This window comes from Larus michahellis, chromosome 1 (assembly GCF_964199755.1).
Source record: "Larus michahellis chromosome 1, bLarMic1.1, whole genome shotgun sequence".
Classification (NCBI taxonomy): Eukaryota; Metazoa; Chordata; class Aves; order Charadriiformes; family Laridae; genus Larus; species Larus michahellis.
In genome coordinates, this window is record NC_133896.1 from 151163353 (window position 1) to 151178534 (window position 15182).

General features: G+C 45.0%; 2 protein-coding genes across 2 annotated transcripts; both read right to left on the bottom strand.

Annotated features, from left to right (window-relative positions):
• Positions 1–520: 520 nt before the first annotated feature.
• On the bottom strand, positions 521–4931 carry LOC141737904 (lysozyme g-like). The gene is made up of 5 exons (XM_074572901.1): positions 4896–4931; positions 4155–4244; positions 3359–3555; positions 2217–2355; positions 521–1442 (listed from the first exon to the last, which is right to left on the bottom strand). The coding sequence occupies exons 1-5, from the start codon at positions 4900–4902 to the stop codon at positions 1309–1311; spliced, it is 567 nt and encodes a 188-aa protein (XP_074429002.1). The 5' UTR covers positions 4903–4931; the 3' UTR covers positions 521–1308.
• A 6792-nt stretch (positions 4932–11723) lies between these two features.
• On the bottom strand, positions 11724–14182 carry LOC141737905 (lysozyme g-like). Its single transcript, XM_074572902.1, has 5 exons — positions 14140–14182; positions 13685–13786; positions 13229–13425; positions 12967–13105; positions 11724–11997 (listed from the first exon to the last, which is right to left on the bottom strand). Exons 1-5 carry the CDS (start codon positions 14180–14182, stop codon positions 11864–11866), a joined length of 615 nt encoding a protein of 204 aa, XP_074429003.1. The 3' UTR covers positions 11724–11863.
• Positions 14183–15182: the final 1000 nt, after the last annotated feature.

A 15182-nucleotide genomic window follows, 5' to 3' on the forward strand; every position in this document is an offset into this window, starting at 1 on the left:
TACCCTTAGCTGCCTTTGCTGCTTGGGGCCACAGCTGGCTCACATTGAGCTTGCTTTTTTGGATAGGAACCATTTGCTGTGCCTACCTGCTGTAGCATTTAAAGTACATTACAACAAATCTTTGGTGCAATATGCAGTAGCAGTGTGGAAATACACTGTTTTAAGAATAAATTTCTAGTTCTGTGCTATTGCTCTGTTGCAAGTTCACTTACTGTTTCAGATTGGTAATTAATACTGTAGTGTGAGTAGATCAATAGAATTCTAATGGTAGCATCAGGATATTTTTAATCACAGGCACAAAATACTAGCTATAAAAAATGCACCATATTTAAAATAAACAAGCAAACGGACAAACAACCCCCTCATGCTCTTTGTTATTTCTCCTTTAGTCCCTAGTGATAACGCTTGAGTGGTGTTTTTTTTCAGCCACTCTAAAACACTTACTTTTCCCCCTTGTGTCTTGAAATGGGTGAATGAACCCAACAACTCTGAAGTTAAGGCTCCCCAAAAGCTTTACCATATGGTCAATTAAAAGGATCTGTTTATTGTGCATGAACTTGATCAGATTTTATAAATACATGCCATTTTAAAAACGTGATATAATGTGCATATTCTTACTCCAGACCTGCATTGAAGCTAATACGTAGCTTCAATAGAAGTATTAATTACAGCAGCTTGAGTTTTACAGGTTGTTTACAACTGTAAAGGCTAAAGTGAAGTAGTATAAAGGGCAAAAAAAGTTACGGATCACTTAGTATTTTCCCTCCTGTCACAAGAAACAGACACCTTGGAGTCGCATTGCCAAAGTTAAGAGCAATTATTCTGAAAGGATATGATACGTTGTGATAGACTCTTCTGGTCGATTAAACATGTAAAATATTTATTCCAAATATTCAGTTCCAAAATTGCAAATTGTTAACAACCGATTTTGTACTGCTGATAGACACATATATTGACATAAAATCTAAGGTAGATAAAATCTTCTGAAGCAGTGTTATAACTTTCTTGCAGCATCAATCTGCTCCTTGAAAAACTGCAGGCACAGGTGACAACTCTGCTTGAATCTTCTAATGAAGTGAGATAAATAAATGGCAAAAGATAGGTTACAGTTTGGATTATTAGCAGTGTTGTCATTTAAAGTGACTTTTCTAGCCTAGGTGAAAAAAAAAATCATTGAAAGCTCGCACTTGTTTCTGGCTTCATTGCCCTCCCCCATTCTTACTGTTTCTGGGGGAGAAATCCAGGATTTTTTTAATTAGAAGCAAAGTATGCAATCAGTGACTCAAATCTAGTAATTACTCAAGTATCTCAGTATCCATTTCTCTTATAAAACTTGGCTCTTGCAACCACATCATTGGCATAGTCATGGTGTGTTGTGCCAGTATCCACTCCGTCGTAGGTCTGGACTTTGTTAGGTCCCGCATTATAGGCTGAGATCCCACCTGAAATGAGGGTGAAAGAAACACATAAACAGAGATGATACTTTGTCAGTAAATAAGAAAACAAACAAAAATCACAACTTAAATGCATTGCTTTAGTTTGTAGCTCTCTTTTCACCAGTATCTTTGGCCATAGTATTACCATTTCCAGCTATTTTTGTCGCCGAGGTGCTCCTTTTGTGTTTTAACTTTGTGAGGAAATCATAACTTCCTCCTTTATATCCAGACTTGGTGATCATTGTCCCCTTGCTGTATTTTACTAATGTTAGCATCTTCAGTTGTATGACTGTTTCCTTTTGTGCATATTCTTTCATGCCTGCCTTCACTGATAACCTCAGACATATTTGTATCGTAGTTGGAACACGGGGACCCAGCCGTCACGACTGCTTCAGCTGTAATCAGTGCTCAAGGATATAGCCATGTTTCTTCCAGAGAGGACCATATGTTTTCAGAATTAATGTGTTCCTTCTCCAGAGTTCCCAGGATAATAGCTTTTTGTAGGTGGATATAGAAACAGAAAACAAATGAAATGGGGAGAGGAGGGGAAAATACCATCCTTCCTCCTTGCAACTGAAAAATGTCATGCTGTTTGCCAAGTTTTCCAAAAGCCTGCTAGAGAGCTGACCAAATCTTATGCCTCTATTCCTTTTAGTGAGTATTGAATATTATTCCACACCTCAATAAAATGAACTCCATTTTCTGAAGTGCTTGGTTTTACAGCATTATTGTGCTTGACTTTTGTACACGTGAAGTGTTTTACAGCTGACAAAACTCTACCTTTGAGCTGCTGTTCCTTTGTCCAAGTTGGGAATTTCTTCTGGATTGCCTTTATCATATCACATAAAATCTGCGTGCCTTGTACTAAGTGCTCTTCACTGTCCCATGACCCCACAATCTTATGGTGCCGTTTGTCAACCTGAAAGCGAAACAGCAATATCAGCACACCAGAAACCCCAGTATTTATCCAGAGCTCTTCATTGCTTACAGGCTGCTCATATTCATTTTGATCTTTAATATCGTGATTTACCTCTTTTGTAATTGTATAGAGAAGAAGCAAGCTCAGCTCAAGGTGCAGATGAATTCAGCAGGCGCATGAATAGCTGATTATCAGGGCACTGAAGGGAAATGCCTGCCCCACCTCCTTGTCTATAAGAGCCTTAAAACAACTCAGCTGCTGCTGTAAAGGTGACAGGGTGCAGAAGGCAGGCTTACTGCTGCTTAAGCTTTTCCAGCTGCAAGGTTTCTCTCCTCCCCTGCTGCGTCAAGGGTGGAAAAACCCCTGTTTCCTCTACGGACCTCCCCTAGATCTCTGCCCCAGTTCTCCTCCTTTCTCCTTCTTTCTCTTTCTTCTCCTTCCTCCATCTCTTAACCATGGGGTAGTAAAGGGCAAGCCTGAGGGGGCTGGAGCTGTTAGAAAAGCGGATCCCAATGCGTGCAGGAAATGTTTAGGGATTGTACGGATAAGCATACAACTTGGCAAACAAGCGAGGCGTGAATGTAGGCATGAATAATGAAGCAAGATTCCCCACTAGCCAGGCCCCTGTGGTACACGTAGGGCAGTTAACCTGACTGTATGTAGCTGCTGCCTACAGGCCTCTATGCTTAGTTAAAAAAAAGCTTTTAAAAACATGATCTATTATCTAAAGTATGAATAGGAACGATTAATCTCTTCATTCCTAACAGATTGTTGGGAAGCAAGCAGCGGTTTCGCAGAGCGAAAGCTCATGCCCTGACACTCACCAGGGTCCTTCCCCGGTACTGGGAGTTGGCAGCCAGGTCAGTGTCAGGTTTATTTTGGCCAAAGACTTGGCAGAAAAGTTTTAGGGGGTTTTAGCCTTTCAGCAGGTCCCCTGCTGCTCTTCTGACTTTCTGCTTCAGAAGAAGGATGAGGTTTGTGTTTTTAAGAAGGTTGACCGTACCTGCATTAAGCCAAATGCGTTTCCATAGTCACCCCAGCCATACTCCAGCACTGTCCCAGCATGCGACTCTCGAGAGATAATCCCAGCAATCACAGCTGGATCAACACACTTGCTGTTGCCAACTTTTGTAATCTTGGCTTTGTATTTCGCCATGTTCTTCAAATCTTTTTCTGCTATCTTCTCTGAGGCAGGAACTCCTACAACACAACGTGCGTGACTTTTCCTTTTGTTTTTAAAATCAGAAACAAGTTGTTCTATCACTCATTGTGACTGAGCTGACATTTTGAATCCTTAATCTGTTTTGGGAGAAGCAATGATAGAATTGACCAATTTTGCTGAAGGGTAAGTACCCTAGAAATCAATACACAGATGATATAAAATACTTTTTTTTCAAATACAGAGGGCAGTTAGTTCTCTAGTGTGCAGACCAAAAGGCGGGTCGTGTTCTTATAAATCTAAGACTTTGGGTGGATTAGTCCCAGATTTAGTTTCTTTCAATTTAGGACTATAATGGGGAAATGTTCAGAAACTTAGGTCATGAGGGAAACTCTCTTAAGAGAGGGGGAAAAGCAGGCTCGATGGCAGGGGTTGCGAGGAATCCAGGAGAATATTCCTTAGAACATCTCAAAAGCAACTCCATTCCCAACATAAACTTAAATACCCAAGTAGGATCTTTGTTGGTTGTGGAACAATCTGCTTGCTTGGCAATGAGTGACAGCCAGAGAGCGGGGATCTGTAACAGGGATGAGCTTGTGCGTGGATGTAAGGGGAGATGCACAGCTGAGTTAGTGCCTACCTGCATAGCTCAGACCTTCTGGTCTTGCGGTTGCTTCTGAAGCTCCAGTTGTGTCAACATTCAGTATATTCCCGTAAAGTTCCAAACAGCCTAAAGAGCAGTATTTACAACGAAATGTCAAGCCAGCGCAGTGTGTGACACATACTGTTAAAATGTTTTCGCGTCCATGACTGAAACCCATGGCATCATTTCGATGCTAGCGCAGGCATTTGCGCTAGCAGATGCGGTCATGGTATTGTACGCTCTGGAAAGGATTACCTCTAGATCATGCTAGCATAAAGTCACAGTGTAGCTTTGTGGGGTGAACTGGTGCTTTGTGCACACTTCATCTCCCCTAATTTTAGCTTACCTAAAACTTCGCTATCTAGTCAAAGCTTGTGACCTGGGCTGCCCGCATAGCCAATGGAGAAAGGCACCTCCAAAAGGCAGTTTTTCTATTAAAAAAATATATCTATGAGAGTCAAAAGAAATCCTACATTACTTGCTGGCTCCAGCTTGCTTTTCCATAGCTACTGTCAACAGGAAAAATCAAAGAGAAACATCCTTTGATTACATCCATTACAATTTATCAGACTTGCAATTTTGCCTGTGTTTTTCTGTTGCCTAAACACGCCGTTGCAGAAGGGAAGACACGCAAACAGCAGCTGAGAGGAGCAATGCTAACCCGAGCCCAGCAGTTAATGGAAAACAGATTTTAGTACAGTGAATTATTTACAAGAATATTAGACAAACATCACAGACCTGACATGTTTGCTGCAGGATGTCTCCCCACCTTCTCGCCGCACTTCCTAGAGACAAACGGGCTTTTGATCTGCTGGCGGCCCTTTGGAGCAGCTGACTCAGTGCACTTCTCACATGCCACCGGTATTACGGGAAATGGGAACGCCTAACAACTTTTTGTGCATCCACCCAAACACAACAGGGTTTCTGCTCAACAGCAAGAGCACAAATATGATTTTAAAAATGAAATACCTTTTAATTTAATTTAAAACCCTGTTACTAACAGTCTGGAACTAGGAGGAGCCTTGTCTAAAAACAACTGGTCCCCTTCAGTTGTTGGGAGCAATAACGTGCTGACAATGGGGAAACAGGACCCTGCGCTTTCGTGTTGTAATAAAGTTTTTGCAGGCAAAGACCCAGCAACAATAACACGACGCAGGGCAGCAACCACTGAGAATTTGGATATGCAGAGGACATGCCAGGTCCCTGTTGCTCTCCCCTCTTGTACAGTGACAACAAAGGTGAAGGCACAGACCCAAATTAGCAGGCAGCGTGGATCAAAGCCACTGTAGCTGCTCAGCAGTAGGGAAAAAAGACACTGGATGGCAGACCCAGTCACACACGCGTCTCCCACTTTAAATTTTGTGAGGGTCAAATCCTGTCTTGCTCTTTCATCGCCTCTTGCCCATTTTAAGCTGGGGAATTCATCCTGTGTCATGGTGTTGAAATGGTGTTGAAAGATTCAGTTCTCTAAAATTTTTCCTGTATGTTGGCGCTTCACATCGAGAACTGGCTGCAAAAAGTCACAGCAGCCCATGCACGGAGCTCTTCGTGTGCACGATTATGAGTGAGTTCAAAAATTGAAACACAGGGGAGTACCTCTGACTGGAAGGAAAATAGAACAGATATGGCTCATACAGGGGTGACATAAAAACATATTGAAAATTCAAAACACCACTGAACATGATTCATGAACCAGCAGTCTCCAAATGGCCCGTGCTTTATTATTGCTGGCCGAGAATCGTAAAGGACGTACTAGTTTGCTTCTGCATCACAGTAGTTAAGGCATACAGGTGGATCTCCTGTGTTTTCTGGAGCCCTATCCAGAAATTATTATTTAATCACATACACATGCATGGAATCTCACATGTTCTGGGGAAGTGTTTTCCTCAACAAATCTGTATTCAGCCTACTGAGAGAGAATGGCATGTCCACGCGATGGTTCATAACAACAGCCTTGTCTGTCATCTGTGCGATGTCAAGCAGGCTCCAGCTTGCAGGCTCCAGCGAGAGCTCAGGAGCTGCTGCAGGCTCAGGTCTCCGGGGATGGAGAACCAGGTAAGGTTTTTGCCAGTGCTCTTTGCAGCATCTCTTGCTTGTCCCATCGCTCGCTTGTCACTGAGGAGGCGGTATGTAAGCCGCACTGCATTACGATCTCTCCTGCTGTGTCAGGGGTACAGGTGGAGGTTTTGGGCAGCCTCAAAAGTGTCCCAAATTGTGGTTTATGTCCTGGATTCCCCTTGTACTTGCTGGTAGTTGAGGCATTCAGCAACCTCCAATTCAGATCTAGATTATCCTAGTTTTTCTTCGCCTTTCAGAAATGCTACAAAAAGCCTGTCAGAGTGTGGTTCTGCCATGAAACTTGGTCTCTTGTGTTGACCTCACCATGGAGTTCCATGAACCAGTGCCATGGGTTTTGGGTTGCCCACTGCAGTGCTGGGGGGCAGTGCTTCTTCCCTCCCCAGAGACTGCTGCTGAATTCTGTCAATTTTCTTTGTGCAACTGCACTGAAGGCAGGAGCGTAATCTGAAGGTAATAGGGATATATGAGACTGAAGGAATAATTTAACTTGCTGATCATCTGTCAGGATGATCCTTTCTTGCCTGGTAGAAAGAGTTTAGAATCATAGAATCTTTTTGTTTGGAAGGGACCTTTAAGATCATCAAGTCCAACTATTAACGTAACACTACCAAGTCCACCACTAAACCACGTCCCGAAGCACCACATCTACATGTCTTTTAAATACCTCCAGGGATGGTGACTCCACCACTTCCCTGGAGAACCTGTTCCAATGTTTGATAACCCTTTTGGTGAAAAAATTTTTCCTACTATCCAATCTAAACTTGCCCTGGCGCAACCTGAGGCCATTTACTCTCATCCTATTGCTTGTTACTGGGGAGAAGAGACCGAACCCCACCTCGCTACAACCTCCTTTCAGGTAGTTGTAGAGAGCAATAAGGTCTCCCCTCAGCCTCCTTTTCTCCAGGCTAAACAACCCCAGCAGAGCGTACGCCCATCCAAGCCATGAGCAGCCAGTTTCTCCAGAAGAACGCTGTGGGAAACATTGTCAAAGGCTTTACTAAAGCCTAGGTAGACAACATGCACAGCCTTTCCCTCATCCACTTAGCGGGTCACCTTGTCATAGAAGGAGATCAGGTTAGTCAAGCATGACCTGCCTTCCATAAACCCATGCTGACTGGGCCTGATTGCCTGGTTGTCCTGTACGTGCTGCACTCAAGATGATCTGCTCCGTAGCCTTCCCTAACACCAAGGTCAGACTGACAGGTCTGTAATTCCCCAGATTCTCCTTCCAGCCCTTCTCGTAGATGGGTGTGACATTTGCTAACTTGCAGTCAACTGGGACTTCCCTGGTTAGCCAAGACTGCCGATAAATGATGGAAGGTGGCTTGGTGAGCACTTCCTCCAGCTTCCTCAGTACGCTTGGGTGGATCCCATCTGGTCCCATAGACTTGTTTGTGTCTAGGTGATGTAGTAGCTTGCTAACCATTTCCTTGTGGATGATGAGGGCTTCCCACCCCTGTCTTCCAGCTCAGGGGGCCGGGTAGCCAGAGAACAACTGGTCTTACTATTAAAGACTGAGGCAAAGAAAGTATTGAGTGCCTCAGCCTTTTCCTCATCCTTGGTCACTATGTTTTCCCCCGCATCCAATAAAAGATGGAGATTGATTCTCCTTAGTCCTCATTTTGTTACTAATGTATTTATATAAACATTTTTATTGTCTTTTATGGCAGTAGCCAGATTAAGTTCTAGTTGGTCTTTGGCCCTTTTAATTTAGATAAATTCTCAAGTGTTTTGGAAGTCTTGTTCATGATCTCACCTAAGTACAGCAAAGGCTGTTCTGGTTATAAGATAAATACTAAAGAGCCATACTTAGATGCTTTGTATTCATTGCTGATTAAAAATGAAAGCATAAAATGTAAAATTTCCTGTATTTTTGCATTTATGTATGTATACCTGCTTTACTCTGTCCACATGGACACGGCAAACCTGTTTACTTCTTTCCTTTTCCTGGCTGTCTGTTGCGTAGTTCTAGAAACACATACCTGTCCTTAGCATGTTTTTTCTTGTCTAAGCCATCCCAGTTCTGCAGTCTCTTCAGGTAACATTTTCTTCACTTCTGATCAGGGTTGTTGCTGCAGTTTGGAGCAAGTTTTGGTCTCCATCTTTGCTGGCTGCCCAAACTGAACACAGTCCTTAGCTGAGGTTTTTTGGTGCTTATTAGCATGAAGACTTCACGTGTCTTGTGGAGGGTACACTATGTTGTGCATCCTAGTATGGTGGTTGCCTTTGCACCACGGCAGGACACTTCTGCCCTCCCCACTCCTGTCTCCCACCCCGCTGCCTCGCTCTGGCCCTGGGCTAGGGACTCTAGCAGTGATGGTCCCTGGGCCGGAGGGCAGGAGATGGTGGATGTTGGAGACTAAATCCCCTCTGTAGCTGTGGGAGGCAAATCCTGCCATACGGAGCACAGCCCACCTTGGTGGCATGGATGGAGAGAAGGCTGCCACCCATCCACATACCTGCAGTGAACATCTGCTGTGAGGTTTGCAGCCACCTCTATGTGTTCCTAAGGAGGACCTTGTGAAGATACATATTAAGCCAATTAGATCTTTGCTAAGGCAAATTACAAAGCTTTGGAGGTTTTTTTTCTGAATAAAAACCAAAAAGGCAGAACCTTTCTTACATGTATTTATTATATGACTACTGGGAAACTCTGCTACATCAACTGCCAGGAGGTAGGATTAACTGTATTGAAATGCACAATGGCCCTTACCTCATCTGACACTGGCTGTATGGGCTCGGTGGGAGTTAATATGGACATTGCCAGTGCTAAGAGCTTGGCTTCAGATGTACTACTAAGCAATTTGGTACAAGGTAAGACAAGAGAAAGTAGCTTTAAAACGTGTGTGTGGAACACAAGTAATTTGATAGCAGCTCTAGCTGAAGTGTCAGCAAGGTGCGTTCCAGCTAATGGAGCCTGTGAGTTGCTGACCCCTGGGACAGGGACATTGCTCTGCGCTGGTCCTGGGAACTAGTGTCATGAGGTGTTTGCAGAAGCAAATGATCAGAATCAATCTGCAGGACTAACGGGGTCGATCTAAGAGTTGAATGGTGATCAGCATTTGTTACCTCTGGGTGGTTTGTGTAGCCAGCATTTAAAAAAAATCAAGTGAATCACCTGGGTTTCCAAGCATATGCTGTCAGACAGCCACTTCTCCAGGGTGGCATCGAGGCAGACACCTCCCAGCCTACCTTCCCAGCACCATGTGGGCTGTGGTGATTGCAAGCAAGATCTTTCCAGGTTGAGGTAACCTGCTAGGACAAGTCTTTAGTTACAAGACAGGTTCAAGAACAAGCCAGGAAGGAAGAGTCAGCAAGGCCAAACCAGGATCAGTAGGTTACAAAGCCAGGCGCAGGCTGACTTCCAGGGCAGCTCAGGTGAGGACCCAGGGCAAGGTTGTGAGCTTAAATGCAGCTCCTGAGCCAGCAGGCAGAAGGTGCATGGGAGGTGGAGAAGAGATGAGGCTCCTCATAGTGCAGTATCAGAGCTGACCTTCAATGCAGGCAGCCAGACCCTTGGGAGGGAGGGGGAAGAGGCTGCAGAGCCTGTCAGTGCAGTCAGAGCCCAGACAGCATGGTCACCCCAAAGCTGACTCTTCTCCAGGCTGAGAGAACCCAGCTCCCTCAGCCTCTCCTCGTGTGTCCTGTGCCCAGGACACCAAGCCTGGTGGTATCCTGGGCACAGGACACCACCCTTGACCAACTTGGTGGCCTCTGCTGGACTCTCTCCAGTGTGTCAGTGTCCCTCTTGTATCAGGGAGCCCCAAACTGGATACAGTTCTCCAGGTGTGGTCTCACAAGCACAAAGGAGAGGGAATTTATCTCTCTCCTCCCTGCTGGCTAGAGTTTTGCTAATGCAGCTCAGGGTACTTTTAGTCCACATCTCCATGAGGGCCCGTGAGGGCCCATGGTGTCCACCAGGACTCCCAGATCCCCTTTTTGCACATCTTACTTTCTAGACAGTTGCCTCCCAGTCTGTACTGGGGCATGGGGTTATTCTGTCCCAGGTGTAGTGCTTTGCTTTTGTCTTAATTGTTCATCATGGCGTTACCATCAGCCCGTTTCTTCAGCCTCTCCAGGACCAGCCAGTTGGTATCGCCTGTGAACTTTCTGGGAGCACTCTATCCCTAGTACCGAATTGCTGCTGACAACATGAAGCAGTACTGGCTGCAGGATCAGGATCCATCCCTGGGGGATGCCACTAGCAACTGGCCACCCACTGGACCCTGTGACACTGACCACCACGCTTTGTTTTGAGCCAGTTTTCTACCTGCCTATCCAGTACGTGTCTCACCAGTCTGGCTATAAGGATGCTATGGCAGGCTGGGGCAAAGACTTTGCTAGGTGAAGGCATACCATTTCTGCCTCTCTCCCCTTTTCTATAAAGCCAGTCATCTCATCACAGGATGCAAACAGGTTGGCTGGGCACTATTTCCCCTGTTTAAATCCATGCTGGATGTTTTCAGCGTGGTCTCTAATTGCTCCTGGGAGGATGTGTATCATAACTCTGTGCACTGTTAATGGCTTTGGATTGCATTTTTCTACCCACTTAACATGCTTGCAGCCAGAGTTTTTTCTAATTATTTTGATATACAGTTACTCCCAGTCCCAGAAGGTGTGCTCATCATGGAAGAATAAAGGAGGTCCTCTCGGCACACAAGCAGATGCTGGTGGGACAAGCATGGCTTGCACTGCTTGCTGCCAGACCAAACCCAACTCTCCCTTTGGCTCTGGAGAATGAGTGTCATTCAGTTCTGCAGGCATCTATCCCTCTCCTTTCCTTGCCTTTTCGCCCTCCCATCCCCACAATAGTTCAATTCCAGGTGTAGAAGGAATAGGAGCACCAAAATATGCCAAACTCAAAGACTGCTATTTTCCTGAGCGTTGCTCTTCTACAAGCAGCAGAGAGGCAAAACATTTTTATGAAGCGCAACTTGTGTTTCGTCATGTTCCCTTCTCAGTTTCTCCATCTGCCTAAAATTAACATTGTACATATCCAACCTTTGCTAACACACATGACAATACGAGTACATTGGAGTCCTGCTTCATTTGCTAATAACATTTTTATTCAATTTCTCTTTGCTTATTTCTATATGACTGAAAGCATCCATCTCTATTCTATGCATTTATATGAAAAATTAGCATTCAGAAAAAAATGACTACTCCACAGCATAATGTAAATATCAAGCAGCTTTGAAAAAATAAATCATGATGCTAATACCCAAGGAAGTATTTTGCCTTTTGATTTCTTAAGAGAATGACAGATTTTGGCAGAAATGTGTTTTAAGATCTGGAAGGCAGCAAATTATCAATAGCAAAACAAGATAGTCCTTGTAACTAAGAGATAACTTGTAACACAGATAACAGAAAAAAATATTAAGAATTTGGCAATATTCCCTTTCTAAAATCCAAACCATATTGCTTGTAAAGAAACTGCATGACCTCTATCTTACTGAATATTGTTTTAAAAATTCGGGGCTTTACTCTGCAAATTCTTATTCATGTAAATCATTCCTGTACATTTGCATCTGGGTGGGTTTGCAGGGTACAGTGGCGCTGTGTCTTGGCTCCCTGAGGGAAGTCATGCAGGTGATGGTAAGGAAGTTACTCAGTAGAGATTCCTGAGTCTAGTATCCATGTTTCTTGTAATACTGGGCTCGTGCAACCACGTCGTTGGAGTAGTCATCATGGGTGGTGCCGACGTCCATTCTGTCATAGCTTTGGACGTTCCTGGGACCAGCGTTGTAGGCAGAAATCCCACCTGAAATAAAACACCAAAAGAAGTCATACAGACATAAAAAAAAAAAAAAGGTGGGTGTGTGTGGGGAAATTCCAGCCTTATGTGTTCTGCTTTTACTGGTTTCGAAAGCTTTTTTGACCGCTTTGTCTTTTCCTTGGGCCAGTTATATTATACGCCGATGAGCCACAGCACAAACTGGATCAAATCACAGTGGATCAAGCCCACTGGGGCTTTGAGCAGCCTGGTCTAGTGGGAGGTGTCCCTGCCCATGGCAGGGGGGTCGAACTGGATGATCTTTAAGGTCCTTTCCAACCCAAACCATTCTATGACTCTATAGGGATTTTGGAAGGGGAGTAGGCAGCATTACTGGAGCTTCTCTGACTGAAGTGGGGGTCTGCAAGCAGCTTACAGTTATTCCTGAATCCACCAAAACTTTGGAAAGATACCTCAGGTTTTGTGTTCACAGGTATTTGCAGCTTGATGAACTTGTACCATTTATCTGGCCCAGCACACGCCCTCCATTTACACTGAGCTTGTTCAGAATTAAGTAGAATAGAATGGGATAACATCATATTGTACACCTTGACTAGGTATAGAGCAAACACCTCGACTCCGTTGTGAACAGAGATACGGAGTGAACTGCTGGCCCCATTCAAGTAAACCACGGAGCTGTTTGTTAACCTGTATGGCTGTAGGAGATTCCTCATGGTCACATAAGGAAAGCTCAACTCTTATACAGACTAGATTTCAGGTGTATAAATATTTGCCACATGGTGGTGGAAATTCAGCGAGGCTGCTATACCGAGGAAAGGCAGAAACGACACAGAATTGACAAAGCTTGTCTTTTGCTGGTGAAATAAAAGAGGGATGAAAAGCTAAGTGACAGCCTGTTAGAAATGTGTTTTTTGAGGAACAAGGGAACTAATTCAGTATGTTCTCGTGCTAAAGTTTTTCTTCTCTCCTGTACAAAGCCTGTGGCCTACACCTTACCTTTCAGCTGTTGATCCTTTGTCCAGGATGGGAACTTCTTCTGTATTGTCTTTATCATCGAGATAAGTATGTTTGTGCCCTGCATAAGATGAGCTTCGCTGTTCCATGTTCCCACAGGTTTATGTGATCTTTTGTCAACCTAGAAATACCAAAACAACAGAAAGAAGTCATTTCCCTGCTGTAATGGACGATATGTGTAGGGGGCTTACTTTTATTTATATGCTATTTGTTTATCGGGTTTTAGTGGAGTGTCAGCAAATACCTGCATTAAACCAAATCCATTTCCATTGTCGCCCCAGCCACCCTTCAGTATTTTGCCAGCGTGAGATTCCCGGGAGATGATGCCAGCGATCAGGGCTGGTTCAACACACAATTTTTCACCAACTTTCTTAATGAGTGGTTTATATCGATCCATAGCTTTTAGGTCCACTTCAGCAATCTTTTGTGAAGCCTTAACTCCTGTAGTTAAAATCAAAAGTAAGGATATTTGCTTAATAGCTTTTAAACTCAGAATTGTCTCTCACCTCTCTCCTTTTAATACACACAGAATTACATCAGAATTTTGTTTGCCTGGCCTCTGGGGGGAGGTAGATGATCGCCATAGGGATATTATCCAGGCTCAGCAGCTAGCGTGTGTTCAGCACTTTGGAAATGTGAAAGATTTGGGATTACTGTGCCGTGGAGAAACGTAGCCGTCTGGCAGAAGAGGGATACTCACCGCAGTAGGTTAAACGCTCCGGCTTTGCAGTTTTGCATGAAGCCCCAGGGGTTTTAATTCTGTTTACACTGCCGTAGCAATCCGTGCGGCCCTGGGAGGCACCTGCAGAGGCGACACGGGAAGGCTCAAGCTGTAAAAACCTTTTTGTGACTGCAAGGAAAACCCAAGGGGAGGCTGCACCCTGGAGAGGACAGGCGGTGGGGCTGCCTCTGTCACTCCTTGTGATGGAGAAGAGGCGAGTTCCTGCCCTGCGCCCTGCACCCGGAGCCCACCCGTCCCTCAGAGGCCACCCCTCCTTCTGCAAGACACACAAGGGGGACCCAAGCGCTCTCTCTTCCAATAGGGTCTGGTGGCAGCCACGATTTTGCGGGGGGGGGTGGCGGGGCGAGAAGGTGCATCAAGGTCTCCTGCTTCCCAGCTGCTTGGAGCAAGGCAGCGAGGGATGCCGGACTTACCCAGGAGGGCAGCGAGGCCCAGCAGCACGAGCATCGGATACATTGGAGTGGTTCTTCCCGAGCACACAGAACAGCCTGGAAAATCAATCAGTCAACATTGGCATGCATGAAGACGTGAGCATGTCTCACTGCTCGCCGAATAAGCACAAAGAAACTCTTTCTGAGCTGACGGTGTATTTCTCTAGGTTGGGTAGGCAAAGCGATACATAAACGGAGTCGCCTTGTTTTTTGTAAGAGATCCCGGTGGCAGCTCTCCTGCTCCGGCACAAACCAGGCTGTGGCCATTCACAAGAGACTTGTAACATCTCATTTCTGCTGGTTTTTCAAACCCACGTCTTCTATGACACCTTGATAACTTCCTCCAAATCTCAAACCCCAATATTTAATTCAGAAAAAATAAAATTAGTAATGTTCAGTGCCCTGTGCTGCTGCCCTCCCACCATGAAGACCCTTAGTCCCTGCCCATATTCCGTATACAGACCACCTTCACCACACCTGGACAGCTTTCCTGAATCTCCTGAGACTTTCTTTATACTCAGAAATTGGCACTTTCAAGATGCAAGCTGTCTAAATCATTGTAGCTATCTACTTTAGGGCGAGTTGTGCTCTGGGAGCACCCATTTTCCCTCACTGGCTGTGAGGGGTGCCTAGGGAGGTAGGCTTACGTATGGGATGAGAGCCATCTAAATTTAAGCGACCTAAATCCAGAACTACAAGACAAATCTTGGTCTCCTTATTCAAGCAGAAATCTCACGCAGCAAAAAGCTGCGGCCCCTGGGCCGCCAAGGAGATGGTATTGCTGAAGGGAATGAGGAGAGCTCCCACCCTGAGTGGTGGTATCTTACCTACTTGTCAGCAGCTCAGCTTCTAGCACAGAACTGAGGTCCGGGGAAGCTTAATATATAGGGAAGCTACCTTCCGTTCGGTGGTAATCTGACACTGAGATGAAATGTATTGGGCTGTGGTTCTGCAAGACTTAACAGTACTGTTTTTTTCTCATGTAAACAGAACTTGTTGCACTATAGACATTGGCGTGGTGGCAA